This window comes from Myotis yumanensis, unplaced genomic scaffold, assembly GCF_028538775.1.
Source record: "Myotis yumanensis isolate MYYU_CA2020_CCGP unplaced genomic scaffold, mMyoYum1.0.hap1 SCAF_17, whole genome shotgun sequence".
Taxonomy (NCBI): domain Eukaryota; kingdom Metazoa; phylum Chordata; class Mammalia; order Chiroptera; family Vespertilionidae; genus Myotis; species Myotis yumanensis.
The window spans coordinates 42,345,608-42,373,604 of NW_027223768.1; the positions used below are offsets into that span (position 1 = coordinate 42,345,608).

The 27,997-nt window shown below is 59.4% G+C and overlaps 3 protein-coding genes across 12 annotated transcripts in view; 1 reads left to right on the plus strand and 2 right to left on the minus strand.

Moving 5' to 3' along the window:
- Positions 1-535: 535 nt before the first annotated feature.
- CCDC190 (coiled-coil domain containing 190) lies at positions 536-8,142 on the plus strand. Of its 6 annotated transcripts, none has more exons than XR_011468652.1 (7): positions 536-709; positions 1,063-1,156; positions 1,455-1,735; positions 3,164-3,284; positions 3,487-5,242; positions 6,037-7,304; positions 7,915-8,141. XR_011468652.1 is itself a non-coding variant. In XM_070396210.1 (5 exons), exons 3-5 carry the CDS (start codon positions 1,540-1,542, stop codon positions 3,944-3,946), a joined length of 777 nt encoding a protein of 258 aa, XP_070252311.1. In that variant the 5' UTR covers positions 536-709; positions 1,063-1,156; positions 1,455-1,539; the 3' UTR covers positions 3,947-8,142. The 6 variants fall into 6 exon arrangements, 1 of the variants encoding a protein (XP_070252311.1); XR_011468653.1 differs by having other exon boundaries at positions 6,037-6,697; positions 7,336-8,141; XR_011468651.1 differs by having other exon boundaries at positions 6,037-6,697; positions 7,339-8,141.
- HSD17B7 (hydroxysteroid 17-beta dehydrogenase 7) lies at positions 3,959-18,415 on the minus strand. Of its 3 annotated transcripts, none has more exons than XM_070396208.1 (9): positions 18,362-18,415; positions 18,110-18,242; positions 17,102-17,194; positions 16,073-16,183; positions 14,073-14,267; positions 10,297-10,401; positions 9,558-9,614; positions 6,400-6,498; positions 3,959-6,267 (listed from the first exon to the last, which is right to left on the minus strand). In XM_070396208.1, exons 1-9 carry the CDS (start codon positions 18,394-18,396, stop codon positions 6,175-6,177), a joined length of 921 nt encoding a protein of 306 aa, XP_070252309.1. In that variant the 5' UTR covers positions 18,397-18,415; the 3' UTR covers positions 3,959-6,174. The 3 variants fall into 3 exon arrangements, with proteins under 3 accessions (XP_070252309.1, XP_070252308.1, XP_070252310.1); XM_070396207.1 differs by having other exon boundaries at positions 16,073-16,187; positions 18,039-18,242; XM_070396209.1 differs by lacking the exons at positions 3,959-6,267; positions 6,400-6,498; positions 9,558-9,614; positions 10,297-10,401; positions 14,073-14,267 and having other exon boundaries at positions 16,118-16,183; positions 18,039-18,242.
- Positions 18,416-21,901: 3,486 nt separating this feature from the next.
- DDR2 (discoidin domain receptor tyrosine kinase 2) overlaps positions 21,902-27,997 on the minus strand; it is a 64,927-nt gene continuing 58,831 nt past the window's right edge. For all 3 annotated transcript variants that reach the window (XM_070397432.1, XM_070397433.1, XM_070397434.1), the window contains one exon: positions 21,902-27,833. In XM_070397432.1, coding sequence (XP_070253533.1) covers positions 27,699-27,833 — 135 coding nt within the window. In that variant the 3' untranslated portion in view covers positions 21,902-27,698. The remainder of the gene's footprint in view (positions 27,834-27,997) is intronic.

Here is a 27,997-nt window from a genome sequence, read left to right on the forward strand (position 1 = left end):
GCCTGGCTGCCTCCCGGGAGGTTCTGGAGATGAGTAAACCCCGCGGAGCATTCATGCCTCTTGTTCTCGGATGATGCCCAAGGCAACAGCCAAAATCCCACTGTCACCTCGTTCCATAACCCACAGGGGCCTGGCCGCCTGCGTTGTCCCTGAGACGATCCCGAAGCACCTGCAGTTTCCCATCCGGCTCTGGGTTGAGCCTGGGAAATCTTATCATTGGCACTAACATGGGGGAACAGGGTTGGAGCGAGGCGGGGGGGGGGGGGGGGGGGGGGGGGTGGTGAGAGGCGCCAGGAAGCGGGTCCCTCCTGCCCGCAGACGAGCACAGACAGAAAACACTCTGCATCTCCGTCTCCGGGCCTGGCCTGGTTTCCCAGGAACAGGAATGGGGGCAGGAGGGGCAGGGCTCAGTGGAGGAAGAAGGGGGTGCAAGCACGGACATGCCTGGCTTCCACTCTGGGCTCCCATGGACACGGGGACAGTAAGGGGCGGGACCCTTGGGGGGGCAGGACTCAGAGCCTGGGGCGAGCCTGCCAGGGAGCCAGCATTCCTGAGCGGGACACAGGCTCTGCGAGCTTTGAAGCATATTCCGCTCTGGCTCCAGCTGGCCTCGCTCCCACACCAGACCCCTGGACCCAAGAAGCGCAGCTCAGCTCCTTACCCAGCGCAGAGGAGGGAGCAGCGTCCTCCGGGGGAGCCGGGCTCGCAGGTAAGTGCTGCTCACCTGGCCTTCGGTCCACAGAGCGGCTGCCTAGCTTCTCCTGTGTCCTCGCTCGTCTTCCCTCGTCCTGACCTTGTCTTGCCACCACAATACTATCACTATCGATGGAAACCCACTCACCCCGGGCTCCAGCGGGAGACCTGTCCCTGCCCTTACTGCCAGGAGACCCGAGCAGGGAGAAGTCGCCCTGGGCTTGGTCCTCAGGGTCCAGAGGGAGGAGGGGACGGTTCTGGGAACACGAGAGGCTGAGGGCACCCAAGGGCTGTGTCAGGCCCAGGGGGGCAGCGCCTGGACCAGCAGGTCCCATTCTTTGCACTTTTGAAAGTGATTGTTCTGATTAGGCCCCCAAGTCACCGACCTGAAATCTCCCTCCACGGGACCGCGTCCTCCCAGAGCGGCTGGCACGGGGCCGTTACAGGCCACAGACCTGCACGTGTGAGTGAATGAAGGGAAGGGAGCCCTGAGCAGGACACCGAGGAAGGCAGGCGGCACTCCCGTGGGTGGCGATGCCGTCTCCACAGACAGCCTTGCCTTTCTTTCCCCAGAGTCCTGTGTGCTTCCCCTGATCTTACAGCAGGTCCTGGGGGAGCGGGGGTGGGGGGGACACTCCATCTACCACGGATTTCTGGGCAGAGGCGGGGCTCAGAGGAGCGACTGCCCCTCCGTCCTCTGGGTCCCTGGCATCTCATTCACGGCAGAGCAGACTTCCCAACAGAGCGCCTCCACCTCACAGGCAGGCAGCGCAGCTCAGACCCGCCCGAGAGGCCAGGCCAGGCGCCCACTGGCTGTGTCGGGGCCTCCGTGTCGCCTGGGAGAGCATGAAGGGGACGGAGCAGCACATGGCCAGGAGGCCGCTGCATAAGCAGCTGGATTTGGAGAGGAAGCACGCCAAGCAGGCCGAGGCCAGGCTCAGCCAGCATCTGCAGAGACTCGAGCAAGCCCACCTGTGCCACCTGAGGCTGCTGGCCTGGGAGCAGCGGCAGCTGCAGAAACAGCTGCAGAGGCTGCAGCAAGGTAACCCCGGGAGGTGGCGGGGCGGGGCCAGGCCCTCGCAGCTCCTGGAGTGCCCACCCCTGACCGCTGAGGCCAGGCCCTCTTTCAATTCGCTCTCCCGCTCGAACCCTTGGTCTCCTGCTTTCTCGCTTTGCTTTTCATTCTACTCTCCCTTCGCGCCCCTTTGAGTGGGTTTCACCTCTTTTCCATGCCGGGTCCGTACCACTCAGCGCAGCGGTGAGCCTGAGGGCACCTTAGGGAAGGGGTCAAACCTGAGCCCCAGGGTTCGGCCCCGCTAAGCAGACGGGGGGGGCACAAGCTTTCCCAGCTCTGCCCACTGCCCGGCCTCCCAGGGCCTTCCGGCCGCACACGCTGCTGAGGCTGGGACACTTCGACGCCCTGCACCGCGTCCACTCCGGGCTTTCTCGCTCTCCTTAAGCCAAAGGGCAAGTGCTCTGTCGTCCCCCAGAGGCCTCGAGGCAAACAGGCAGACGCCTGGTGCCTTAGCGTCCATCGGAGGTCCCGGTGCCTTAGCGTCCATCGGAGGTCCCGGTGCCTTAGCGTCCATCGGAGGTCCCGGTGCCCTAGCGTCCATCGGAGACCCCGGTGCCCTAGCGTCCATCGGAGACCCCGGTGCCCTAGCGTCCATCGGAGGCCCCGGTGCCCTAGCGTCCATCGGAGGCCCCGGTGCCCTAGCGTCCATCGGAGGCCCCGGTGCCCTAGCGTCCATCGGAGGCCCCGGTGCCCTAGCGTCCATCGGAGGCCCCGGTGCCCTAGCGTCCATCGGAGGCCCCGGTGCCCTAGCGTCCATCGGAGGCCCCAGTGCCCTAGCGTCCATCGGAGGCCCCGGTGCCCTAGCGTCCATCGGAGGCCCCGGTGCCCTAGCGTCCATCGGAGGCCCCGGTGCCTTAGCGTCCATCGGAGGCCCCGGTGCCTTAGCGTCCATCGGAGGCCCCGGTGCCTTAGCGTCCATCGGAGGTCCCGGTGCCTTAGCGTCCATCGGAGGTCCCGGTGCCTTAGCATCCATTGGAGGTCTCGGGGCGGCGGCCATGGCCCAGGCACAGACGGCTTCAGCTTCTCTTCCTTCCTCCCGCACTGCCCTGGGTCTGGGCATCCTACCCACAGCCCAGGCTTCAACAACAGTCATGCCCCGCCCTGGAGGCTGGGGCCCAGACCCAGGTGTGGCCAAGCTGCTCGCTGGGAGGGAGGAGCGAGCCCAGGCAACCTCCAGGCCTCTTCCCCCTTGTGTCTCCCCCTCGGGTGTCTGCGTCCGATCTCCCCGTGTGATGGACGCCAGTCCCGTCCAACTAGGGACCCTGGTGCCCTCATGGTGCCCGAGCACCTCTGTAAGGCTCTTCCGCCAATGGCCACAGGCTGCCCAGGGTCAGGGCTGCGAGGGATCAGTGTGGGACACAATTCAGCCCATGACAGGCATGCATTTCCTCCCAGCAGACCGCAAGAGCAAGTGGCCCTCCTCCCCCGGGAACAGGGTTCAGCAGAGACCAGGAGGCGCCCCCGTGCGCCCGCAGCAGGGAGGGGACCTCGGGGCCCCTCGGGCCACTGGAGCCAGGTGAGCCCCTCCGCACCCACCCACCTCCTCCCGCTGTCCCTGCCAGGGCTCCTCCCTGAGAAAACACCACCCCTGGGCAGCACGCACCCCCCTTGTGGCCTGGCTGACACCCCATGTGGGGCCGCGGTGCAATCACTTGGAAATTCAACATATGGGCATCTTCATGGGCTTCAGAGAATCTTCCTCTTCTCACCCCTCCCAGAGCCCTGGCCACCAACACAGCCCAGGAAGCACATGGGGCCCGGCCCCAGGGGCCTCCTTCCTGCCACGATGGCCTCGAGGGCCCCACGAGAAGCAAAGAGCAGTCGCCACCTCAAAGCCAGGTGACCTCCCCCCTCGCAGGGGAGATGCCGCCCGACCCAGCCGCCGCCACCTGCTCCACAGCCCCTGGCCCCGGGGCCAGCCCAGCCGGTGACCGTGGCGGGGCCCTCGGCGAGGCCAGACCGGAGGCCACAGGCCTGCAGCCCGACGTGTCCCCGGGGGCCCCCTCCTTCCTCGAGGTGTTGGCAAGGGCCTCCAACGCCCACTACCTGCGGCACCGGGTGCCCCCCGAGGCTGAGCGGCTGCTCTGCTTGGGGGAGATATTTGGGCACGGGGGTCCCGGGACCCAGCACAGGGCGCCTGGAGGTCACCTCTCCAACCCTCCCAAGCCCTCAGAGTAACACGTCAGCCACTAGAGAAATGTGCACAATTTTATTTTCAATCGTTTCCCCCTTTCCCCGAATCTGCAAGGCCAGTCGATGAAAAGCGAGGGGAGGGGAGTCTCCTGGGAACCGGTAAGTGATGCACCCGCACCCCTGGCTAAGGTCTCAGAAATAGGAATCTGCCTTGAAGAGGTGGTGCCGCCCATTCTGTCGCTTGTGGCGCTACCTGCTGGCCAAAGGGCACCGCCCTGGGTCCTGGGCCCCTGAGGGTTGGACTCCCGGCCTGTGCAGACCACCTCCCTCCCAGGCGCCCCACTTAGGTTTTCTGTTCCCACCTTCCACCTGCTCACATCAAACCGGCAACCTAATCAACAGCTGGCAAGCACTGTGCTCCCGCCAGCATCCCTGCCCAGCAAAACGGGGGGCGGGCGGCAGCCCAGGGCGGCTCGGATGACGAACATGAACTCAGGGGCCATGGTGGAGGCCGCGCCAGGACAGAGGCTGCGTGCACACCGCCCAGCCCGCCATCTGTGCCCGTCTCTTCCCCATTTTGTGTGGGTGTTTCTCCTGCAGCCAGAGCCGGAGCCCAGGGGCCAGGCCAAGGCAGCCCGAGCGTGGCCGCTGCTGGGCCGTGGACAGAAACACACACTGGGCACTCCCCGCTTCGTGCCATCTCCACTCCTGTGGACCCAGATCTGCCGCAGCCCCGCTGCGGCCCTCCCCCCGCTGTGTCCAGACATGTCACGTGGTGCCACCGTGCCTGACCTGTAGCATCTGAGCCGTGACACCCCACCGTCTCTAATAAAAACTTCGTTGTCATCGTTCCAGAAAACGCTTCCTTCCCTCGCGCACATTATGGCGCTCAATGCTCACCCTCCCATGGGCAGAGGAAGCAGACAACCCGCCCCCTGCACTCAGGGACCTGGGTGTCCGCCAGGCGCTACTGCCCTCGGGGCCCGCTTCACCCTCACTTCACAGGGAGGGTCCAGTCCTCATTTTTGCCTACAGAATGTCCAACTTTATTGAAAATATCTTTAGCAACAAAATTAGAGAGATTATAATAAAAATTTCATACTTCAAAATGTATAGAAATTATATTTAAATATAATTTTCACTGTTATTGACTCATCCGAAACTTCACTCACTTTATTGTGTCCCAGGTGTTGGTTATATCTAGGGTAAAAACATCTAAGCATTTCAGCATTTTGTCTTCATGTCATGGAAACAAAGTCTGAATTGACTTCCGACCACTGCCTCTGACCACTGCCAACACCAGCAATAGCTCAGCTGGAAAATTTTATTGAAACATAAGATGTAAGTAAATCATTCTTGCCCAAATTTACATCCATTAAAACATGGGCATGAAAATGGGTTGGTCAGTAATGAACAGATTTGCAGATGGTGTTAAGAGCCAGGCCCATGGTAACATGGACTGACCTCAATGTCAGGATGACGCTTTTAAAATACGGTAAGAAAGCCCGGTGGTGTGGCTAAGTGGTGAGCGCTGACCCATGAACCAGGATGTCACCGTTCGATTCCTGGTCAAGGTCAGGGAGCATGCCCAGGTTGCAGGCTGAGTCCCCAGTAGGGGGCATGCAGGAGGCAGCCAATTGATGATTCTCTCATCATTGATGCTTCTATCTTTAGCTCCCTCTCCTTTCCTCTATGAAATCAATAAAAATATATTTTTAAATTGTCACCTTAAATTTTAAAAAATTGTAAGAAATAATTGAGGCGGCCCCAGCACACTAGTTCCTTAGTTCCTGCGACAGCCAGGTGGCGCCTGAAGGAGAGGCCAGGCTGGAGCCTGGGACTGGTAGGAGCAGTGGGAAGATTAAGGGAAAGGCCTAAGAAAATGCTCCTGGGACAAGGGCACAGCTGAGCCTGTCACTCAGAGCGGCCGTGTCCCCGCCAGGACCGGCCAACAGGAGGACCCATGTGCCCACAGGTTGGCTCCTTGAGGCCAGGCCTGGCCCGGAGCCCGGCTGGGGCTCCAGCTGGTGGGACAGGAGCCCCGGGAGGTGGCGGTGGGGGCTCTGGCTGAGCTGGGTGGGCCACCATTCTGGAGAACAGCCAAGTGATTTTCACTTGTGAACCTTTTCCACGAGCACACACAGCCTTGGAGAGAACACGGGACGGAAGGGAGACGGAGAGTTCACTTCACCACAAACAGCACCATCCCCCGCGCCAGGGGCCCGGGCACAGGACAGAGGGCGCGTGCTCGGCCACCGTCCACCGTCGCTCCACTAGTCGGTGCTCAGCAGGGTGGCCCGCAGGTGCCTCTCCAGCTCCAGGAGGCTCCGGTAAAACTTCTCAGCAGTGTCGTCGTCGAGGTCCATCTGGAAGGGAACCGGAAACGGTGGCGGGGAACGACACCAACACTCTGGGAACGGGAGGGCGCTCGCCCGCGTGGAGGACTGAGGCGGCCACGGGGAACGGCCGGAGCCGCCCCGGGACAGCGGGCAGCCTACCTTCTCCGTGGTCACGTAGTTGCTCCCGAAGCCGGTGGTGGCGCTCAGGTACTTGGTCAGAGGGTTGAGGGACTCGGGCTTCTGGCGGAAGAGCCACACCTGGAAAGGAAGAGGGCGCGGCCGGTGGGGACTTGGACTAGAAGTCCTCTCGACCAGCTCGCTGTCACGGCTCCATGACCCGCTGCTGGGACTCGAAGGGAGAGGGCAGCCTGCTTGACGGCATCCTTTGGAAAGCACCTGAAGCAAAAGCCTCTTCTCTTAATCCCCAAATTAAAGCTCATGGCGCCCCGCTCACCAGGTAACTCACAGAAACAGCGGTTGCCCCAGTGACACACAAGCCCCCTTCCCGCCGCGCCTCCTCTCCGTCCCTCCTCTCCGTCCCCTCCTCTCCGTCCCTCCTCTCCGTCCCCTCCTCTCCGTCCCTCCTCTCCGTCCCTCCTCTCCGTCCCCTCCTCTCCGTCCCCTCCTCTCCGTCCCTCCTCTCCATCCCTCCTCTCCGTCCCCTCCTCTCCGTCCCTCCTCTCCGTCCCTCCTCTCCGTCCCTCCTCTCCGTCCCCTCCTCTCCGTCCCTCCTCTCCGTCCCTCCTCTCCGTCCCCTCCTCTCCGTCCCCTCCTCTCCGTCCCTCCTCTCCATCCCTCCTCTCCGTCCCCTCCTCTCCGTCCCTCCTCTCCGTCCCTCCTCTCCGTCCCTCCTCTCCGTCCCCTCCTCTCCGTCCCTCCTCTCCGTCCCTCCTCTCCGTCCCCTCCTCTCCGTCCCTCCTCTCCGTCCCCTCTCGGGAAGCAAAGGCGACCAGCATCTCGTGTTCACCCACGACCGCGCATCTGCTGGAAGCGGGACCTCTGCTCGCCCTGACCGGGAAGCAGGACCCCACACCCCGCAAGCGTCTGCAGACATTTTACTCAGGGTGAGCGGGTCTGCTTCATTCTCTTTCTAAGCAGCTGGCATTCCACAATCTATATAACCAGCTTCCAATGGACGGACGGACAGGTCTTTGCTGTCACAGCCGCACTGTGATGAGGGACAGTCCAGCGTTACCTGGAGTCTGAGCACACAGAGACGATAAACACCAAAGCCGGAATGGCTGGGTTTGCGCACTGACCGTGTTCACTGTCCTGCGGGGTCCACCGACCCCAGCCCAGAGGCAACATCGCGAACTCCCTCCTCTCCACCCTCGGAGTTGGAAGCTTCAGTGACTTTGGTTTGCATTTCTCAGTGTAAAACTGAGCGTCTCTTCCTACGATTAAGGCAGTTTAAAGTTCTGTTGGTGGCCTTTGCCCTTGTCCTGAAGGAGCGCTGGGGAGTGAGGGACAGACACACAGAGTGACTAAGTGGGGGACTTCACCCAGACGGTGCGGCCAGCGGGCCCTGACCCAACAGTAGAGGACCCTGGGGACATCCTGTGTGTCCGACAGAAACGATGACCGTGAGCCATTAGCAGCGTCGGCCCCAACGAGGGAGCGCGGCAGCCCCGGCCGGCCGGAGCGCAGCAAGTAAACACACTGGTTTCCCAACAGTAACAGCTCGACTCCGATGTGAACGGAGGAAGGAGCATCTCCGTCCCAGGAAGTGGCCTGGGCTTTGCTGCCTCTAGGCCAGTGATGGCGAACCTTTTGAGCTCGGCGTGTCAGCATTTTGAAAAACCCTAACTTAACTCTGGAGCCGTGTCACATATAGAAATTTTTTGATATTTGCAACCATAGTAAAACAAAGACTTATATTTTTGATATTTATTTTATACTAGAGGCCCGGTGCACAAAAATTTGTGCACTGGGGCGGGGGGGGCTCCCCCGGGGGGTCCCCCAGCCCAGCCTGTGCCCTCTCGCAGTCTGGGACCCCTCGGGAGATAACAACCTGCTGGCTTAGGCCTGCTCCTGGGTGGCAGAGGGCAGGCCCAATCCCTAGGTGCAGCCCCTGGTCAGGCTCAGAGCAGGGCCGATTGGGGAGTTGAGGCGCTGCCCCGTCATGCACAGAGCAGGGCGGATCGGGAGGTTGCGATGCCACCCTCAGTCATGCTCAGGGTAGGGCCAATTGGGGGGTTGGGGCACTGCCCCCTGTCACACTCAAGGCAGGGTCGATGGGGAGGTTGCGGCGCCACCCCCTGTCACGCACAGAGCAGGGCCAATCGGGGTTGGGGTGCTGCCCCCTGTCACTCACAGAGCAGGGCCGATCAGGGGGTTGGGGCGCTGCCCCCTGTCACTCACAGAGCAGGGCCCATCAGGGGGGTTGGAGCTCCGTACCCTGTCACACACAGAGCAGGGTCGATCAGGGGATTGGGGAGCTCCCCCTTGTCACGCACAGAGCAAGGCCGATCAGGGGGTTGAGGAGCTCCCCCCTGTCATGCACAGAGCAGGGCAGATCAGAGGGTTGAGGAGCTCCCCCCTGTCACTCACAGAGTAGGGCCGATAGGGGAGTTGGGGCACTGCCCCCTGTCACACACAGAGCAGGGCGGATCAGGGGGTTGGGGCGCTGCACCCTGTCACACTCAGGGCAGTGCCAATGGGGAGGTTATGGCTCTACCCTGTCACACACAGAGCATGGCCCGTGGGGGGGGGGGGGGGGGGTTGGGGGCGCCGCACCCTGTCACACACAGAGCCGCAGGGTGATCAGGGTATTGGGGAGCTCCCCCCTATCAGGCACAGAGCAGGGCTGATCAGGGGGTTGGGGCGCCTTCCCCTGTCACGAACAGAGCAGGGCGGATAGGGAGGTTGTGGCCCCGTCCCGTCACACACGATCGCCACAGGGCGATCAGGGGGTTTGGGCGCTGCCCCCTGTCACACTGATCCCGGTGCAGGAAGGCATATTACCCTTTTACTATATAGGATAGAGGCCTGGTGCATGCCAGTACGCCGTCACTGGAGCAAGCAAGCCTCCCTGTTCGCTTCAGTGCATGGCTGCCGGCCGCCATCTTGGCTGACAGTTAATTTGCATAAGGATATGCTGATTAGCCAATGGGAAGGGTGGCGGTCATATGCTAATTACCATGTTTCTCTTTTATTAGTGTAGATATTTAAATGCCATTTAACAAAGAAAAATCAACCAAAAAAATGAGTTCACGTGTCGTGTCATAGGTTCGCTATCACTGCTCTAGGCTGACCCACAGGTGACCTCCCCGGGAAGCCCAAGTGCCGGCCACCATCGCCCTGTGGCCCCCACCTACCAGGGCCTCAGCTCCATTGTACGGCGTCAAGGTGAAAGCGTTTGCAAAGAAGCGAAGCTGACGGAGAGAAAACAAGAGTCATTCGTGGGGGTTTAGAACAAGGCCCCAAAAGCAGCAATCATCACACATTTAAAGACAACCTGCACTTCTTCTCCCTGAACATTTAAGTGTCGAAGTAAAGAAGTCTAAAACAGAAATGGCACTTAATCCCACCCTCCAGGCCAGCCCCTGGAGCGCGGAGGCGTATTCCTCCTGCCTCCTCGCGCCTGGCGACAGAGGGCGTTTTCTGAGCTCCACATGGAAGGACAGTCCCTCAAAGGAGCCTTTTCTAGTGGCTGAAGCTCTCCTGCGAGAAACGCTCAAAACACAAACCAGAAGCGCTGACCTGTGGCTCTGGCCGTGAGCACAAACTCGGCCTCCCAGGAGCTGTGTGCACGTGCACGTGACCACACCGAGCACGCGAGGAAGCCTGTAACCACCATGCAGCCAGGTTCCCACTCACACGGCCCACGGAGCACGCTCAGGGGAGCGCGCCCTCCCAGAGAAGGGATGGGCAGTGTGGGGTCAGCTGGGGGAAGCAGAGGCTACTTGCCATGGACTTCAATCCTCCAGGGACATGAGGTTCTGCCACCTCCCGATTCAATTTCTGAAATCATTTCCCAGCCCCCACACACCCTTCAGTCCCGAGTGGAACCGCTGCATAAACAGAGAAAGGAGGCGCTGGGCGGGGCGCACTCACCAGCCATATGATCGGCATTATCAGTGTCCACACGAAGCGGGGCAGGATCCCGTAGGTCAGGTTGGTCAGCATGGTCCCCGGGCACACCACACTGGAGAACAGGCCCTGCGGGCACAGGGACGGCGGGCAGGGCTGAGCTCGGGGCGCAGGGACGGCGGGCAGGGCTGAGCTCGGGGCGCAGGGACGGCGGGCAGGGCTGAGCTCGGGGCGCAGGGACGGCGGGCAGGGCTGAGCTCGGGGCGCAGGGACGGCGGGCAGGGCTGAGCTCGGGGCGCAGGGACGGCGGGCAGGGCTGAGCTCGGGGCGCAGGGACGGCGGGCAGGGCTGAGCACGGGGCGCAGGGACGGAGGGCAGGGCTGAGCTCGGGGCGCAGGGACGGCGGGCAGGGCTGAGCTCGGGGCGCAGGGACGGCGGGCAGGGCCGAGCTCGGGGCGCTGACTCAGCCCTGGACACGCTGGTGAACCAAGGACACGCACCAACGCGCCAGGACAGGCAGGAAAGGCCTCTGCTCTGAGGGGTCCTGGTTGCTGGGGAGACCCTGTTAGTGGAAGTTCGGGGCTGAGGACCCACTGTGGGGGGTACTCAGGGTGCAGAAAATTAGTGAGACCGTCTCTAATCTCAAGCAACGCCCCGGACGAAGAGCAGCCAGACCTGAAGCTGGAGAAAGGGGCCTGGCACCTGAGTTTCCCGTGTTGCTGGGTCAGGTGCAGGTCAGCTTGTCAACCCTAAAAATCGCTGGAGACAAAAGGACACACAGGACAGTCTCTGCCTCTGGGAACAGACACGAGCTGCCCTGTGTGTCTGCCTCCCAGAGGGGCACAGACCCAGACTCCAGCTGCGGGTGGGGCGCTGGGCTCAGAGCAGAGGGCTGAGTGGCCCACAGAGACCCCGCCCCCTGCAGGCCTCCGAGGGGGCCTCCGCCAGGACTCTTGTCGAGCCCAGCAACACAACTCGTGGACCAGAAGGGGGCGCTGTGCAGTCTGCCCCTGCAGAACGGGGACTTGCTTTACTAGTGAATCCGTTTAATTTTTACTACATTGACCTTCTTTGATATTGACCATTTCAACTCATTTTTATTACTTTTCATCTTATTTTTTAAACGCAATGCTGCAAGTAGCAGTGTAACAGGCGGCCGTGGGGAGAAAGCACCTGCAAAGCTTGTTCTGCTCGGGGCGGTGAGGCTCCGGACGCACACTGACCCCCACCCAGCCCCCCGGGAGTCCCTGCGCTTACCAGGGGCCTGGACTCCCAGCCTTACAGACCAACAATTCCTCCCAAGAAAGTCACGGTTACCCCCGAGACAGCCAGGGACCTCTGTTCTGGGAGCCAGTCAGGCCCAGGCAGGGACGCGTCAGCCCTAAGTGAAGACGTCTGTGAACTAAACCTTGATGCTGAGCCACAGCAGAAACACGCAGGGAGGGGCTTCACCACAACCACTGCCCACAGGGAACCACGGACCACGAGGCCCGGTGCTCTGGGTGCCGGGCACGTCACCACGGACGGCAGCTCAGGGGAGCGAGCCGGTGGGCCCCAACGCGCACGCATCCCTCAGCTCTGGAGGGTGCAGTTCTCTCTTGGCTGCTTTTCTGAGCAAAAGCCAAGGCCACGCTGAGGCTGAGCCGAAGCCACGTCTCCCTTCTTTCTTTATCCTCATCCAAGGACATGTTTACTGGTTTTAGAGAGAGGGAGGGAGGGAGAGGGAGAGGGGGAGAGAGAGAGGAGCATCGATGTCAGAGAGGAACATCGATCAGTTGCCTCCTACATGCACCCTGACTGGGGATCAAACCCACATCCTAAGTGCGTGCCCTGACTGGGGATCAAACCAGGACAGGATGAAGCACCAACCGACTGAGCCACACCGGCCAGAGCTGCACGACGAAATCCCAACCCTTACTGTGGGGTGGGGAACGTCTGGCCCTGGGGCCATAGGAGGCCCTCGGGATCATTGGGTCTGGCCCTGCCAAGGCAACCGCAGGCGGGACTCGAAATTCCATCAATCTAGGAGCGTTTTTCACAGTTACAGCAATTCATGTTAAGGGAACTACAGGAAGTGAACGATGTTATAAATACCAGTGGCCCTTGGCAGAAAAGGTGCCCCACCCTGCCTTACTTGCTTGACAACCAGACTTCACTAGCCCAGGCTGTCCAAGGTCAGACAAGCCCGCCCACGCTGACCTGCCCCCACAAGGGGGTCTGGGGACAAGCAGTTGTGAAAAGCTGTCATCTCAAGAAGCCAGAGGATCTCCATTGGACCAGCACACTGGGCTCAAACCGTAACACAGTAACAAGAATAACAACAGCGCACACACGCACGAGCACACACATGCAGACCATGTGCACACACCATACAAGCGCACCCCTGTGCACACCCGCAGGCACGCTCTGAGCGCAAAGCACTACTGACTGCTCAGACCCGCCCTCGCTCCCCACCCAGGAGGCAGGAACTACTACTGTCCCTACTGGCCAGGTGAGCAAACCGAGGCCCGGGACTGAGCCAGGACCATAGGTCCCGCCGCGGGCTCCCAGCAGCTACGTGTGCACAGCCTCACCACTAAGAGTCAGGACTCGCAGAGTGGGGCCCGCCCGACAGGCCTCCGCTCCAGGACAGCGCAGGTCCCGACCCTCCCCCGGGAGGCCGGCTGCTGTGTCTAATGCACCAAAGCTGCTCCCCCGCCCTGGCCAGTGCTCAGTGGTGTCGGCTTCTGCACCAAAGGGTCGCAGGTTCGAGCCTCAGCCCTGGTTGGGTGCTTGTTGGAGGCAACCGATCGGATGCTTCCCGCTCACATCGATGTTTCTCTCTCTAAAAAATAAAAGAAATCAATTCCCCTCCCCCCATCCACTCTAAAAAATAAAAAAAATAAAAATCATGGAAAAAATCTCCGCTGGTGAGGATTAACACCGCCAACAAAAGCAGCTCCCGTACAGGCAGATGGTTTCACGGTCCTCTTGTAATTTCTCCCTCCTCTTCCACCCCAGGCCTGGCCCCGTGCCCTAAACATGGTAAGATTTTGTAAATATTAGTGGAATTAAATTGCTCCACAGCCTCACACCCCAAGCACAGAAAAAGCCCCAGGAAAACCCCGTGGGAACGACAGGAGATGTTAACGTTTGAGACACACAAGGACGCAGCAGGCCCCAGACCCCGAGGCTGCAGGACCCAGCGTGACTGACAAGGGTGCCCGCCAACGAAACACCCTCGACACCCGGGGCGTGGACAGGCAGAGCGCAGGGCTCACCAAGGGCCACCGCTCCCACTGGACACCAATATGAACATGGGGTGGCGGATGGCCTGATGGCTTGAACACGGGGTGGCGGATCCAGGCCGCAAAGTCACACGGCTGGGTCCCACCCTGAGCTGCACCCCCACCAGTTCCTCACTTAACCTCTCCACATCCTCACAGGAAGGGGGACGCTGAGCCCCGCTCTCTGGGACGGGAAAGGTATGAAATACACAGGCAGAGAGAGGGCACCTACAGCACAGCGAGGGCTCGCAGCGCAGGTGCCGTGGCGCGGCTCTGCCCCAGAAATCGCGGCTGGAAGAAGTACAGGGCGGGGCACGAACCCCTGTACCCTAGAAGTCAGGATCTCGTTATCTCTGTCCCAAAATGTGCCTAGACACCAACTATCGATCCCATACAGGTCTCTTCCTTCCGCAGGGCAATCCTGCTCAAGAAACACGCTGCGTCTTCTCAGCGGCCACGGGGAGCGGCGAGCCCTGCCACCGGAGCAGCGCGGCTCAGACACCACGCCCCACCCGCGCCAGAGCCCGGCCTCACCCGCTGGTTGAAGTTCCTGTTCAAGGCCACACTCAGGAGGTCCAGCGCGTACTTGGAGGAGCTGTAGGGCTCCTGGCCTCTGCTGTGCTGGAAGTCCTCCAGGCTGAAGTTGGCCTTCCGGGCGCTGCGGGACGACGTCCAGATGAGCTGAGACGGGCTGTCACCGCGACCGAGGAGAGGGTCCAGCTCCCGAATCTGAGTGGAAAACAGGAACAAAAAGCGAACCAAGATCGACTGGGGAGTACGGGCAACAATGTGGAAACCACTGTAATGTCTACTGTAACGGGGTAGGTTTGTCACTGGGAGAGGGGACATCACAGGTGAGCAGGGAGGGGCCAGAGGCCCTGCGCGGTGCTGGATGAGAGTGAAGACAACAGCATGGACACGTGTTCACATTCATTAAGGTGCGGATGGTTACATGTGGAAATATGTACACTACGTGCACACATGTGGGTTGGTACACACATACGCATCCCCTTGCTGCCTCAACAAGCACCAGGTTCTGGTGTCTAACACCCGCTCCAATGAAAGGAACCAGATCTCCTTAGAGCAGTGGTTCTCAACCTTCTGGCCCTTTAAATACAGTTCCTCATGTTGTGACCCAACCATAAAATTATTTTCATTGCTACTTCATAACTGTAATGTTGCTACTGTTATGAATCGTAATGTAAATATCTGATATGCAGGGTGGTCTTAGGCGACTCCTGTGAAAGGGTCGTTCGACCGCCAAAGGGGTCGCAACCCACAGGTTGAGAACTGCTGTCTTAGAGGAACAGTCTGTTCTAGGTCTAGGGCAGGGAACATACAGTGACCTTGAGGCATCTTAGTGTCAGCAAGGACGTGCTTAAAGCAGAAGCAAAGCCACTGTGATAAGGGCAGGTCCAAGACAGACCCAACGGAAACATCTGAGCAGAAACTCAAGTCGAGTTTACATCCCGGGGCAGCAAGTACATCCTGTGTGCCTGTCGGTACCAATACTTTAATAAGCAAAGATGCCAGAGGAAGAGGAAAGGGTTAGGAAAAAATAAGAGAAATATTAGATAATGATCTTGGTGAACTTATTTTTTAAATGACAGATAGGAATTCAACCCATCCTGACTTAATATTTTAATTTTTGGTTGAAAACTAGTATCATATAAAAAATAGTACGAAAGGATATAGAATGAAACATGAACTTCCCACTTATCCCCGAGGCCCTGGCAGCCAGTGTTCCTAATTTATATAATTCTAGAAATATTATATACATGTGCACGTACTTTGTAAAGATGTAACTTTACGCTATTTCGCTGTAAGAATCAAATCCTAGAGGCTATCCCACACCAATGCAAAATAGTCTTCATTTCTTTTCACGGTTTCATAATATTCAGTGTTTGTATGTACCTCAATTTATTATAAAATATAGGCTAGTCCTCAAGAAGGTGGTCCAATTTTCAGGGAAAACAGGCTCAACGTGCAGAAAAGTGACCATGAACCTAGCATCAGAGAAGCAGGTTGCACTGGCAAAGCCAGTGGCTGCCCCTAGCAATGGTCAGCCACTGGACACAGCTGGCGTGACAGTCTAGATGCTAATGTCACCCAAGAGATTAGCCTGAGGCCGGAGCATGGAACAAGCTGGACAAGGCAGCTGTGCCGGAACTGCAGCGCACAGTGCGGGGGCTCGAGAAACGGGCGACAAAAGATTAGCTATGAGTCCCGTTCGGTAATGGCTTGCCTGCTCCCCTCCTCTCTGAGGCCAGTCCGGCTCTACAGACCACTGAGCATGATCTTCGAAGGCCTGTGTTCCTTTCTACTTTCTCTCTGCTCTCCAGAGCTGATGGCAAAAGGAAAAATAATCTCTCAAGAGGCTGCTGCAGGGACCAATGTTTTCAGAGGAGAGTGCGGGTCCTATTTAAATACTCCCAGATCCAACGCCAGCCCACGCCGCTGAGCTTCACAAAGCAGAGCTATGGTGCCCACAGCCTTCAGGACCCAGTGCTGAGTGCAGGCCTGATGGCACTTACCAGGACAAAGTGGCCAAAGACATTGGTTGCAAAGACCTCCTGGAGGCCGTGGGCAGTGACCCTGTCGTCCTGGGTCAGCAGTCCCTCCGCGGTGGAGAACACGTGGATCACCTTTCTGAAACAGAAGAGAACTGCATGACTTTCCCACGCTCCGGCAACCGAACCCCTGAAGGGACGCTCCCTGCTGCCCTTCTGCCCCCAACTCCATGTCTTTGATTCTGTAACACGGGAATGAACACACCTGTTTCTCAGACTGGGGGGCTGTTACATACAACGCAAGATGCCTCACATGCCACAGGCCATGCGCCAACGGCCTCCGGGCCTCTAAACCTGCTAAAGCCTCGGCACCTCTTTCCAAACCAGATCACAGGTCCACGGGGACAACAGCGATGCCGATGCCGATGCCAATGGCGATGGTGATGCCGATGGTGATGCGGAGGAGGGGTCCCCCACACACTGAGGCGAATGCCCAACCAGCCAGGCGGCTGGTGCTCTCACTGGTCATCCTTAGAGCACCGAGCATCCTACCACAGTGTCTGCTGCAAGGTCAGTGTATCAGGTGAAGGCCAGTGTGGGACTGAGGGTGTGTGTGTGTTTAATGGAAGAGAGTGAAACAAAAGTCTAGCAAGAACCTCTATGAATAAGTAGGTGAGGTCACAAGGTAAGAGTGCTTTCTTCCTGCAGGTTGGGGTCAAACATCTGTGAGAGCCACCGCACTGTACTGAGACTCTCCAGGGAGCCAGCGAGTTCCGTGCGCTTCCCAGCCTGCGGGTCAGAGCACCCGGCCAGAGGTGCCTCCTGGGGACTGAGTCCCGCAGCTGACCCACCTTCTTCTGGGCTCACCACAGACGTCTCAGACCCAGAACACGGAATCATGACACACAGCTTTCCCCAGAGACGAATGCTTTTCTTCCCTCCTGTCTTCATTCTTCTCAACACCCTTCTGCCACCCAACTTCACACGCCCAGGGCAAAACCAGGCCGAGGCAAACGCCTTGCTGACCATCGGCTGTCTGGGCACTGGCATTACCTTGAAAAGAGACTGGAGAGCACCGCTCCGATGTTCAGGTGCGGGCTGGGCATGATCCCGGCGTTCAGGTACACATAGTCTAGCCTCTGAAACCTGCCGGCAAACACCAAGACAGGAGGGTCAGTCGCGTGAGCGTTCTTTTTCGGATGTTGGCTTCACACAGGATCTGGGAGCTACAGTGGACGGTGAAGTCAGACCTCTCTGATCAACACTCCTTCGCTTCGTCCCCCGTTAGGCTTTGCAGCTACCCTGTCTATGAAACACCCCTCCTTTGGTTTGAGGAAGTTTTGGGCTTTATTTATTTTTTTAGATTCACATCTTCCCTAGTTGACAAGTAAAATTTATATAATAATAACATTCACCTAATCTGATCTGTCTGGACACAGTCACAGACTCCGGAATTTGTATCACAACAACCATCGTTCCCTAAACCAGGGCAATACCACCCGCCTCTAAGAGCTGCTTGGAGAATTAAGGACAGCAGCACCGCACCAGCACCAACGCTGTGGGCGGCTGGCAGCTCACTGATTACCTTAAGCTTGGCTAACTCACCAAGGATCTTCCTTGCTATAAATTGCTAACCTGCGGTCACTAATGTCCGCCCTGAAGAGCCAGGGAGGGGAGCTGGGTTCCAGGATCTGCCCAGCTTCAAGCCCTATGCCTCACGGGCACACTGCTCTCATCTCTTTATGCCGGTACCTGCTGACCTATTTAGCACCCAGCGAGCAAAGATGCAGAAAATGCTCTCAGGTGTCCAAGGCGCTCACTGGGTAAGGCGCCGGGCTGGCCGCCCGCCAGGGGCGCGCCTGGGTTACTCCTCATGAAATAAGCATGATCGCAGGGAATGAGGGCAGACGCCGGTGCCACCGCAGGCCCTTCCTCGATGGCAGCTGCTGGCGGCACCACCACAGTGAGAAAGCCCGTCAGAGAGGCCCACCTGCGCCTGAGCTCCCTGGCGGCCCGCAGCACCGAGCGCAGGTCGGAGACGTCCACCTGCACGGTGCTCACCTGGGCGGAGGGCCGGGCGGCCAGCAGCGCGGCGCGCACGGCCTCGGCCCGGCCCCGGTTCCTGCACGCCAAGCACAGGTGCAGCCCGTCGTCCTCCTCCAGCAGCCGCTGGCACAGCGCTCGGCCGACGCCACTGGGTTAGACAGAAACGGAATTAACCACACGGTGCCCAGCACGCCTGTCTCCCGGGTCAGAGCCAGGCGGACAGGAAGGGGGGGCAGGCCCGCTGCGGGCCGGGCGCACGGGCCTCACCTGCTCGCCCCGGTGACCAGGACCACCTTCCTCATCTCCGCGCACCGCCCGACAGCCCAGCAGGACCCGCGCAGCTCGGATCCCAGCCGACCCCGCCTCTCACGCCCGCCGCCCAATCAGGACCCGGTGACACAGGAATGCCACGCCCCATTCACGTCCTCCAATCAGATCCCGGGCCCGGGGATGCTCCGCCTCCTCTTGCGTCACAGACGGCGCTCTGGGCCCTCCAATCGCAGCCCGCCGTGTGCCCTCTGCTTCCGGGGACCAAGTGGGGTGAGATAGGCAGAGGGGCGGGGCCAAGGGACGCCAAGCCCCAGCCAATCCGCGCTCTGCCGCCACGCAGATGACCCCGCCTCCAGCCCTCCTGCCCCCACCCGGTCGCACCCGGACCCCCGTCCGCCCGGCAGCGGCCGCCCTCGGGGACCTCCCGACCCGCGCCGCGCTCGGACCGCGTCTCTGGCCGCGCGCCGGCGTCGGCGGCGGAGCCCCCATCACGGGGAAGGTCGCCGGGGTGGCGGAGCCCCCATCACGGAGGCCGGTCTACGCGCCGGCGTGTGGCACTGCCCCCTGCTGGTCCCTCCTGACGTGAGCACCCGGCTGAGGGCCCCTTCACCGCCACGCCCGCCCACTCCGCCTCCTCTAAGAAGTCCTCTTGGGGTGACTGATGTGGAAACAGGCAAGAATCGCCGGTTTTCTAACACGGGACTGTGGGCCAGAGCCATCCGCCGGCACAGGACGGAGTGGGCGCTCTGCAGCCTCCGGCCGTCCTCTGGACGATGTCCGCCCCTCACCCCCGTGGCCTCCTCTGCACAGTCCGTTCCTCACCCCCGTGGCCTCCTCTGGGTGATGTCCGTCCCTCACCCCCGTGGCCTCCTCTGGATGATGTCCGTCCCTCACCCCCGTGGCCTCCTCTGGACAGTCCGTCCCTCAGCCCCGTGGCCGTCCTCTGGGCGATGTCCGTCTCTCACCTCCGTGGCCTCCTCTGGGCGATGTCCGTCCCTCACCCCCGTGGCCTCCTCTGGGCGATGTCCGTCCCTCACCCCCGTGGCCTCCTCTGGACAGTCCGTCCCTTACCCCCGTGGCCTCCTCTGGGCGATGTCCGTCCCTCACCCCCGTGGCCGTCCTCTGGGCGATGTCCGTCTCTCACCTCCGTGGCCTCCTCTGGGCGATGTCCGTCCCTCACCCCCGTGGCCTCCTCTGGGCGATGTCCGTCCCTCACCCCCGTGGCCTCCTCTGGACAGTCCGTCCCTCAGCCCCGTGGCCGTCCTCTGGGCGATGTCCGTCTCTCACCTCCGTGGCCTCCTCTGGGCGATGTCCGTCCCTCACCCCCGTGGCCTCCTCTGGGCGATGTCCGTCCCTCACCCCCGTGGCCTCCTCTGGACAGTCCGTCCCTTACCCCCGTGGCCTCCTCTGGGCGATGTCCGTCCCTCACCCCCGTGGCCTCCTCTGGACAGTCCGTCCCTCACCCCCGTGGCCTCCTCTGGACAGTCCGTCCCTCACCCCCGTGGCCTCCTCTGGGCGATGTCCGTCCCTCACCCCCGTGGCCTCCTCTGGACAGTCCGTCCCTCACCCCTGTGGCCGTCCTCTGGGTGATGTCCATCCCTCACCCCCGTGGCCTCCTCTGGGCGATGTCTGTCCCTCACCTCCGTGGCCTCCTCTGGGCGATGTCCGTCCCTCACCCCCGTGGCCTCCTCTGGGCGATGTCGGTCCCTCACCCCCGTGGCCTCCTCTGGACAGTCCGTCCCTCACCCCCGTGGCCTCCTCTGGGCGATGTCCGTCCCTCACCCCCGTGGCCTCCTCTGGACAGTCCGTCCCTCACCCCCGTGGCCTCCTCTGGGTGATGTCCATCCCTCACCCCCGTGGCCTCCTCTGGGCGATGTCCGTCCCTCACCCCCGTGGCCTCCTCTGGGCGATGTCCGTCCCTCACCCCCGTGGCCTCCTCTGGACAGTCCGTCCCTCACCCCCGTGGCCTCCTCTGGGCGATGTCCGTCCCTCACCCCCGTGGCCTCCTCTGGGCGATGTCCGTCCCTCACCCCCGTGGCCTCCTCTGGGTGATGTCCGTCCCTCACCCCCGTGGCCTCCTCTGGGTGATGTCCGTCCCTCACCCCCGTGGCCTCCTCTGGATGATGTCCGTCCCTCACCCCCGTGGCCTCCTCTGGGCGATGTCCGTCCCTCACCCCCGTGGCCTCCTCTGGGTGATGTCCGTCCCTCACCCCCGTGGCCTCCTCTGGGTGATGTCCGTCCCTCACCCCCGTGGCCTCCTCTGGATGATGTCCGTCCCTCACCCCCGTGGCCTCCTCTGGGTGATGTCCGTCCTTCACCCCCGTGGCCTCCTCTGGACAGTCCGTCCCTCACCCCCGTGGCCTCCTCTGGGCGATGTCCGTCCCTCACCCCCGTGGCCTCCTCTGGGTGATGTCCGTCCCTCACCCCCGTGGCCTCCTCTGGACAGTCCGTCCCTCACCCCCGTGGCCTCCTCTGGGCGATGTCCGTCCCTCACCCCCGTGGCCTCCTCTGGACAGTCCGTCCCTCACCCCCGTGGCCTCCTCTGGGTGATGTCCGTCCCTCACCCCCGTGGCCTCCTCTGGATAGTCCGTCGCCCAGTGAAGTGTCCATCTTATATAAAAACTGCTGTTTGAAATGTTAACCCTGATAGTATGGCTTCTGTCTTAAATAGGAAAGTAAGACTGCTCCCATTCCAGAGGCCGTAAACTCTGCCCCAGACAGAGCTGTCAGTGCGGACACCAGGCCAGGCCTGGAGATATGGCCTCATGGCCCCTTCCCAGCACGCAGGTCTTCTTTCTCAGAAGGCCCGGAAGTCTCATTCCCAATTTGGGAAACAAAGGACTGGGAAAAGTATAAGTAAAGAGAGTTTCCTCCATATTGGGGGCCCTGAATTTGAAAGACACATTTTTCTCTGGGCCTGCACAGAATTTAATAATAAAATGTATAACTCCTGAAGTCGGCACTGCAGTTCAGCCTCTGCTTCGGCAGGGTGCTGTGACTGTAGTCGCTGGCCAGCTTAATAAAGGCTCCTAAATCTTGATCTGAGTCCCTGGTGGTGGTCTCCGCGGGTGGCCCCATTACACCACCCGGGTGGCCGTCGCTGGGAGAAGTGTCCACCTTGGGCGAACAGTGGAGTGTGAACATACCCTCCAGGGCAGGCAGGAGGCGCTGTTTGGGTGGTTCCGTCCAAATCTGTTTCAGAGCCGGGTCAGCATTCCGGTTCAGCTGTTGTTGCTGTTTGTGTGTGTGTGGGGGGGGGGGGGGGGGGGGGACCCTGCTTGGACTTAGGAGGGACTGCAGTTTGGTGACAGTAAAGGGCCCCCCTTAACCTCGGCCTGTCTGACGGCACAGAACCCGGCTCCTGGGTTTGGCTGTGCCAGGGACCGAGGTGCTTCTCTGCCAGCAAAGCCGGCTGGTCTGTGAGAAGCCCGGTCAGCAGCCCTCCGCTGAGCCCGCCCCACGGGTCTGCCCCCGGGCGCCCGGCGCTTCGGGAAGGAGGCGAGGCCCGGGGGAAGAGGGATAAGGCTCAAACCACCATCAGGCGCATATTTCTTTAATCATTGTTATTTACAGTTGACCATTATCAGACTTACAGAGAATAAATAAAGAAAAGAAAATATACAATTGGTATCTCGTTCTTTTTCTAATACAGAGAATTCTTACATGCTCTATTTTGGAATGACTACAATAGTTTTAAGCCAAATTAAGTCAGTTTTCTCTTTACCCCTTGACAAGCCACGTGGCCCTCCAAAGTCCGCACAGCAGCCCAGGTGTGCCCTCCCCCAGGAAGCCTGCTCCTCGCTGCAGCAGAGGCAGAGCCACCGGACGGACGGACGGACGGGACGGACAGACAACGGGGGCGGGATGGGCGGCGTGGATAGTGAAGGGCGGACGTGAGCAGCTACACTGCACACTCGGTGTGTTTGTAGGAATGCTCACACCTTCCGTTAGTTCCCAGCCTCTTTTCAAGAAAACAAGTTTTCACTCGGAGTGATTGCCTACCCCACGGTGCCTTCCCTCAAACCTCGCAAACCCTCCCTGTGCTGGTACCTGCGGTCCCGAATGCCTGCGAGCTCGGCGAGCTCGGGCTGACCGGTCCTGCCCCTTTAGAGTCCTGGAGGTTATTGACGAGACATCAGCAAGACTTGTTTCCAAAGGGCTGACTTTGGCGCCAGAGTCTGGTGCCTGCTCTGGACGGGGTGCCTTAAACAGAACGACCTTGAAATGCTGTCGAAAGACCTCAAAGAATAAGGCACACACAGGACATCCACTGATGGGGGCTGTTCTCCACCAGTAAGCTCTGGCCCTTTCTACTCTCTCCTCAAGTGAAAACAAACCCTCTAAATCACAGCAGAGCAGTTCTCCCCAATTCACCACAGTCATGCAGTTTGACAAGTTTCTGTTTCTATATTTGATTCATTCAAAAACAACACTCAGTAAGGGGTGCATGTATGGGGTGCCCAGCAGGCGAGTCTGGGCCAGGAACTTTACAGGATGTGGGATGCAGTGGTAAACAAGTTACAATCTTGTGAGTCCTAAACAGGGCACTTCAGACACCGCCACAAACCTTGCAGCTGGGAGCCACAGAGCTGGAGCCCCAATACCAGCCACCCCTCCCGTCCCCCCTGAAATTAGTATTTAATTTGGTTTAGTGTGGTTTATTTCATTTCAGAACAGATATTTAGGCAAATGAAACCTCTACTATTCTGAAATAGTTTATCACATTTAGGGTCTATACCACTGTATTCTAGTCCTCCCACAAGATGCCCTGGGGCTGTAACTCGGTGCCACCTACTCCTTGACCAAAACACTGGTTCACTCTGGAGTGCTCTCTTTGCCACAATTACGATCCTTCCTTGCTGTAGAAACAGCAGGAACCACCTGGATTTCCCTTCATACCTGACTAGAGGCCCGATGCACAAAATTTGTGCAAGAGTAGGCCTTCCCCGGCTGCCGGCACCAGCTTCCCTCTGGCACCTGGGACCCAGGCTTCCCTCACAGCCCTGGCTTCGTCCAGAAGGTCATCCGGAAAGACGTCAGGTCTAATTAGCATATTACACTTTTATTATTATAGATTCGCTAGCCAGCAAGCCATGTCAGGTCTTCACTGTTCTCTGCGTTGCCTGATTCTTCCAAGTTGTTCTTGATGGTTCCAGATGCTAAACAGCCAAGCAAAGTCAGCAGATGCGTGCACGTGCGCAGCCCAGGCAGGATAATGCTCGTTGATAAAGGAACGAGTGAGTTACATTCTCTTTAAGAGTTTGTACATTTGTATCCAGATGGTGTCTTTCTGGAGGCCTCCAAGCAAGGCCAGGTTACAAACCAGCAAGGGTTAAACTCATCCAGAACAAATCAGTGCTGATGCAAAGCTGGTGGAATCTGAGTATGATCTGTGGTTGCGCTAATAATATTAGACCAATGTCAGTTTTCTGGCTTTGGAAAAGCGTGATGGTTCCGTAAGATGTTATCAGTGGGAAAGCCTGGTGTTAGGGTGAGGCCACTCTGTACTAGTTTTGCAACTTCTTGCCAGTTTTAAAATGTTTTGAAATAAGTAGTTTTAGAAAGAATTGCCTACCAAGTAGTGCAGCTGACTGTAGCAGAGAATCAGAATGCCAGAATCAGTCCTCATTAACCACTCCGGCTTCTTCCCGTGTTGGGAAGCATTCCAATGCACTTACCAAGCGGAAAAGACATTCATCTGCTTCGTAAAAATGTTAAATTTCCGTCCAGGAGGATTTCCCAACATACACCAGGATCTGTAACTCCCAGAAGCATTCAGGGACCTGCCATTTGCCAGGCCACAGGTCAGAGGTCAGAGGTCTCACGGAAAGGCGAAGAGGGCAGGACTACACTAAATTCAACTTAGGATCAGGGCCTTAGCGGTCCTATTTGAAGAATAATTTAAGGCTTAACTATAATTTTCTTCACTTTTTAATAGTTTTGGGCAAAGCAGATGCTACTCTGTTTTAGAATATTTCCTTGGAACTTCTCTGTTCTCCTTGACACAAAACACATGGTTGAGCTCCACTTTGTGCGGAAGCCTGGATGGAGTGGGAACGGCACAGGGCTTCCACCCGCACCCACCTCTGCATGGGTGTCAAACGAGACTAACTCGACCGATCTCGAGCCTAATGCTTCCCTGTTCCTGTGGCCCTTCTGGGCCGAGCAGTGATGCCTTAACAGAAGCAAGAGATGGGACGCAAAGCCGGTTGGCGGTCTGCAAACTCCCCGGGCCCAGGTCTGCATCCCAGGCAGCTCTTGGGAACCAGGTCCGTGGTGGGCGGAGCTGATGGATTCGCAGCTGAGGATACAGGCGTCCAGACCTCTGCCACCTGCTTCCTTGGGAATGAAAGGGCCTCCCTGCCGGGCACCACGAGGGACTGTGCCCATGAGGAACTTCTCTCTCAGAGGCTCTGCAAAGCTCCCTTCTGCTCACACTGCCCCTGACGTCTCCTTTTTCATCATCCAGAATTCCTTCTCTCCACACATATCCTCCTTTCGTCTTCACGACACTTACTTTTTCTGCCCTGACTCAGTTCCGTCTCTTCCGGACCCTTTGCAGCCACCTATGGGAGGTCCGCTCTCCTTCCTGCGGCCTTTTCCTGCCACCGGCCTCCGCTCAGCCACACGCACATTCGTTCACCATCTGCCACCCCCTCCGTCCTGTGCTCGCCACACCTCGGGCACCTACAGGCGATCCTGCCCCCCGCGCTGACACCACAGCCCCCTCGGGCCTCCAGGCCAGGCCTTTCTGAGCAGGGGAGTCTGGGCCGGGCATCCAGGGCGGGGCCTAGCTCTCAGCACATTGACCCACCTACACAGACATTCCGATCTGACTCCAAAACCACCACCTGGACGGAAAGCGTTCCATATACAGAATAAAGGTGACGTTTAGAAAGGCTAACAGGACGCAATGATGCGGTCTGCCAGCCACCTGGAGCCGGTGACCTCTCTCGCCCACGGCCGGGGAAACCGAGACACCCCACATTCCTTTTAAATAGGTCTGCTCTCTGCGGGGTCATGAAATGCAGGGGCTGAGGCGGGATGTGGGAAAGAAGCAAGAGGAGAAAAGTTAGGCGCAGGACGGGAGAAATGCCGCCCTCCTGCCCCCGGCAGTCCTGGCAGGGCCGGCTGGGCCCCGCTGGGGTCGTGCTCAAGTCCCTTGAATTCTAGAGAAACGTGATGACTGATCTCTGTTCACCCTACGGGCCCTGTGGTGCCAGGTTAGCGTTATTCGGTGTCTGAGAGCTGCTTCCAGGCGAGATTAGCTGTGGGTTGTTGGACTGAGGAAGGCAGAGGCCTGTCCAGTGTGCGGGCCGCACCCACTCTATGAGGACTCGGATGGAAAGAAAGGAGTCCACTCAGCCTGAAGCGGAGCTGACTCCTCAGCCTCCTCCCTGGACTGGCCCCCGGTGGTCTATCCCCAGAGGTGACCACAGTCTCCCGGGTCTCTTGCTCGGCCCTACAAATGGTGCCATGAGCCGATTCCTTACAAGAATCAGAAACGTGTGTGTGTGTGTCCTGTCAGCTGTTTCTCTGGGGACTCTCAATAGGACGTGACGCTAACACGGACCTTGCGAGCAGAGAGGGGCAAGTCCCAAGGGGGAAGCGAGCGTGTTCGGCCCTGCAGGTGTCTGACGGGCGTGGGCGCGCACACGTGGCGGTGTTACTAGTGCGGCTGGAGCAACTTCCCTGCCAACCTCCTGCCGACCACAGTTCTCGGGACAGGAGGTGAGCAGGTTCCCAGCGAGACTGGACACATGGGACTGGGAGCCCTCGCGGCCACCGCTGCAGCGCTCTCAGCTCACAGGCCAGGAGACACAGTGCAGGCGCAGACTTGTCCGAGATGGCGCAGCTGCTCAAAGCAGAAGCGGGTCAAGCTCCCCAAGCCACTGTCCTGACTCCCCACCTGCGAACCTCCAGTTCATCGAGGGAGAGACTGGAGACCGAGTCCCAGGACACGACGGGAAGGGCGTTTGCTGGGGGAAGGAGAGGCCCTGCCAGTGCCCTGGGGAGCAGGGGTGAGGCGTCCACCATGGCCTGGAGCAAGGCCGGGACTGAGCAGGGACGCGAGGGCATCAGAAGCAGGCCCAGGGGTCACGCTGCTCCTGAGCCTGAGCCATGTCCTCTGCCGTCTTCTCTTGTGTCCCCTTAGCAGGAATTGGGGTTCCCTTCACTGCTATCCCCTGGCTCTGGGGGTGTGGGGGTGTGGGGGGTAGGGAGCTCGCGGCCGTTCTGACGGGACTCTGATTTGACCGGTATCTGTTCCCACAGGCTGGGAAGCCAGACCTCCCTCTTTCTCTCCATCACGCTTGGCCTGTGCAGGGGTCACCCAGCACCATCCACACATCACTGCTCTGGGGTCCACGTCTACGTCTGTCTCCCTAGCTCTTCAGCCCACTCATCCTGCGTGCCCCGGGCAAAGGGGGGCGGCGCTCCCCTCGCTGGTCCCAGGCGGCCCCTAGGAACACTAGGAACAGGCGCTCCCCTATCGCACACGCCTGAGGAACCCCGCCCGCCGCCACTGCACCGGATTCATTTATTAAAACAATTGGCAGCTTTAGAGAAGATGAACCAAAGGGCCGAGGTAAAGCTATCGAAACAGCAGTTTTTACGGATTCAAAAGCGGCCTCACTGAGACACACCTGGCCATGTGAGCAAGACGGGGCTGTCCGCGGGCTTGTTTGCCATGACAGCCCTTCCGACCTCCACACAATACAATTCCTTCCTACGCAATCTCTGTTTCTAGGCACATAGACCTCCACCTGAGCCCTGCCCACGAATGAACAAAACACCCATTCCAGAGAGCGGCGCGTTTTCAAACAGGTGTCAGCTACTTGGACCCAAGAGGGACGCGCAGAGCCAGGGCTGAGCCCAGAGGCCCAACTAGGAAGCGAACCCGTCTGGCGAGTTTCCCCAATCTGATCTCTGGGTCCCTAAGACATTAGTATTCAAGGTTTTACTTCTGAAACTATTTTTAAAGGCAACATAAAAAAAACATTGTAGAACCTGCACATTTATAAACATAAGCATGTTTAGCCTTTATAAATTATCTAAATTATCTAGCTTTGTTCTCAACACTGTGGTACATCAATGAAAATTTCTTTACTGGATTTTACCTGCCCTAGCGGTTTTTTTTCTTTTTTAGTTCTTTAATGTAAAAAAAAGTATATATGGGTCCGGGGTGGACAGGGGGGTGGAGCGGTGGGAAACAAGGGGCGGGAGGAAAGGGACAGCCTGCCTCGCGTGCACTGGCGTCCGTGGCGTGGCGTGGGCGCGGGGCGTGGCGTGGGCGCGGGCGCGCGCGCGCGCGGGCGGCCTGGCCCGGAGGCGGTCACTCGTCGCCCTGCTGGAGCAGCAGCAGGTGAATCTCCTGGAACGAGGGCCGGTGCTTCGTGTCCCTCCGCCAGCAGCTCAGCATCAGCTTGTACACGGAGTCGGGGCAGATGGCGGGCTGCGGGAGGTAGGTCTTTGGAAACAAAAAGAACATTCAGGAAAGAGGGGAGGGGGAGCTGCTGCATCGGCATTGACTCGCCCTCCTCCACCGTCTTGGAGGTGGTCACTGAGTCCCGAGGGGCCCGCAGCCTGTCGGCCCGCCCCCTTCGTCTCCCATCCCTTCGGCAGGACTTTCTG

What these genes read in the sequence shown, in the direction of transcription:
- CCDC190 (XM_070396210.1), top strand. Translation starts at nt 1,540, where the DNA reads ATGAAGGGGACGGAGCAGCACATGGCCAGGAGGCCGCTGCATAAGCAG. An exon ending in GCTGCAGAGGCTGCAGCAAG is followed by an intron (nt 1,736 to 3,163) that starts GTAACCCCGGGA and finishes ATTTCCTCCCAG; the next exon opens with CAGACCGCAAGAGCAAGTGG. An exon ending in CCTCGGGCCACTGGAGCCAG is followed by an intron (nt 3,285 to 3,486) that starts GTGAGCCCCTCC and finishes CACCCCTCCCAG; the next exon opens with AGCCCTGGCCACCAACACAG.
- HSD17B7 (XM_070396207.1), bottom strand. Translation starts at nt 18,396, where the DNA reads ATGAGGAAGGTGGTCCTGGTCACCGGGGCGAGCAG. An exon ending in CTGGTCACCGGGGCGAGCAG is followed by an intron (nt 18,243 to 18,361) that starts GTGAGGCCCGTG and finishes TGTCTAACCCAG; the next exon opens with TGGCGTCGGCCGAGCGCTGT. An exon ending in TCTTTGGCCACTTTGTCCTG is followed by an intron (nt 14,268 to 16,072) that starts GTAAGTGCCATC and finishes TTTTCCACTCAG; the next exon opens with ATTCGGGAGCTGGACCCTCT.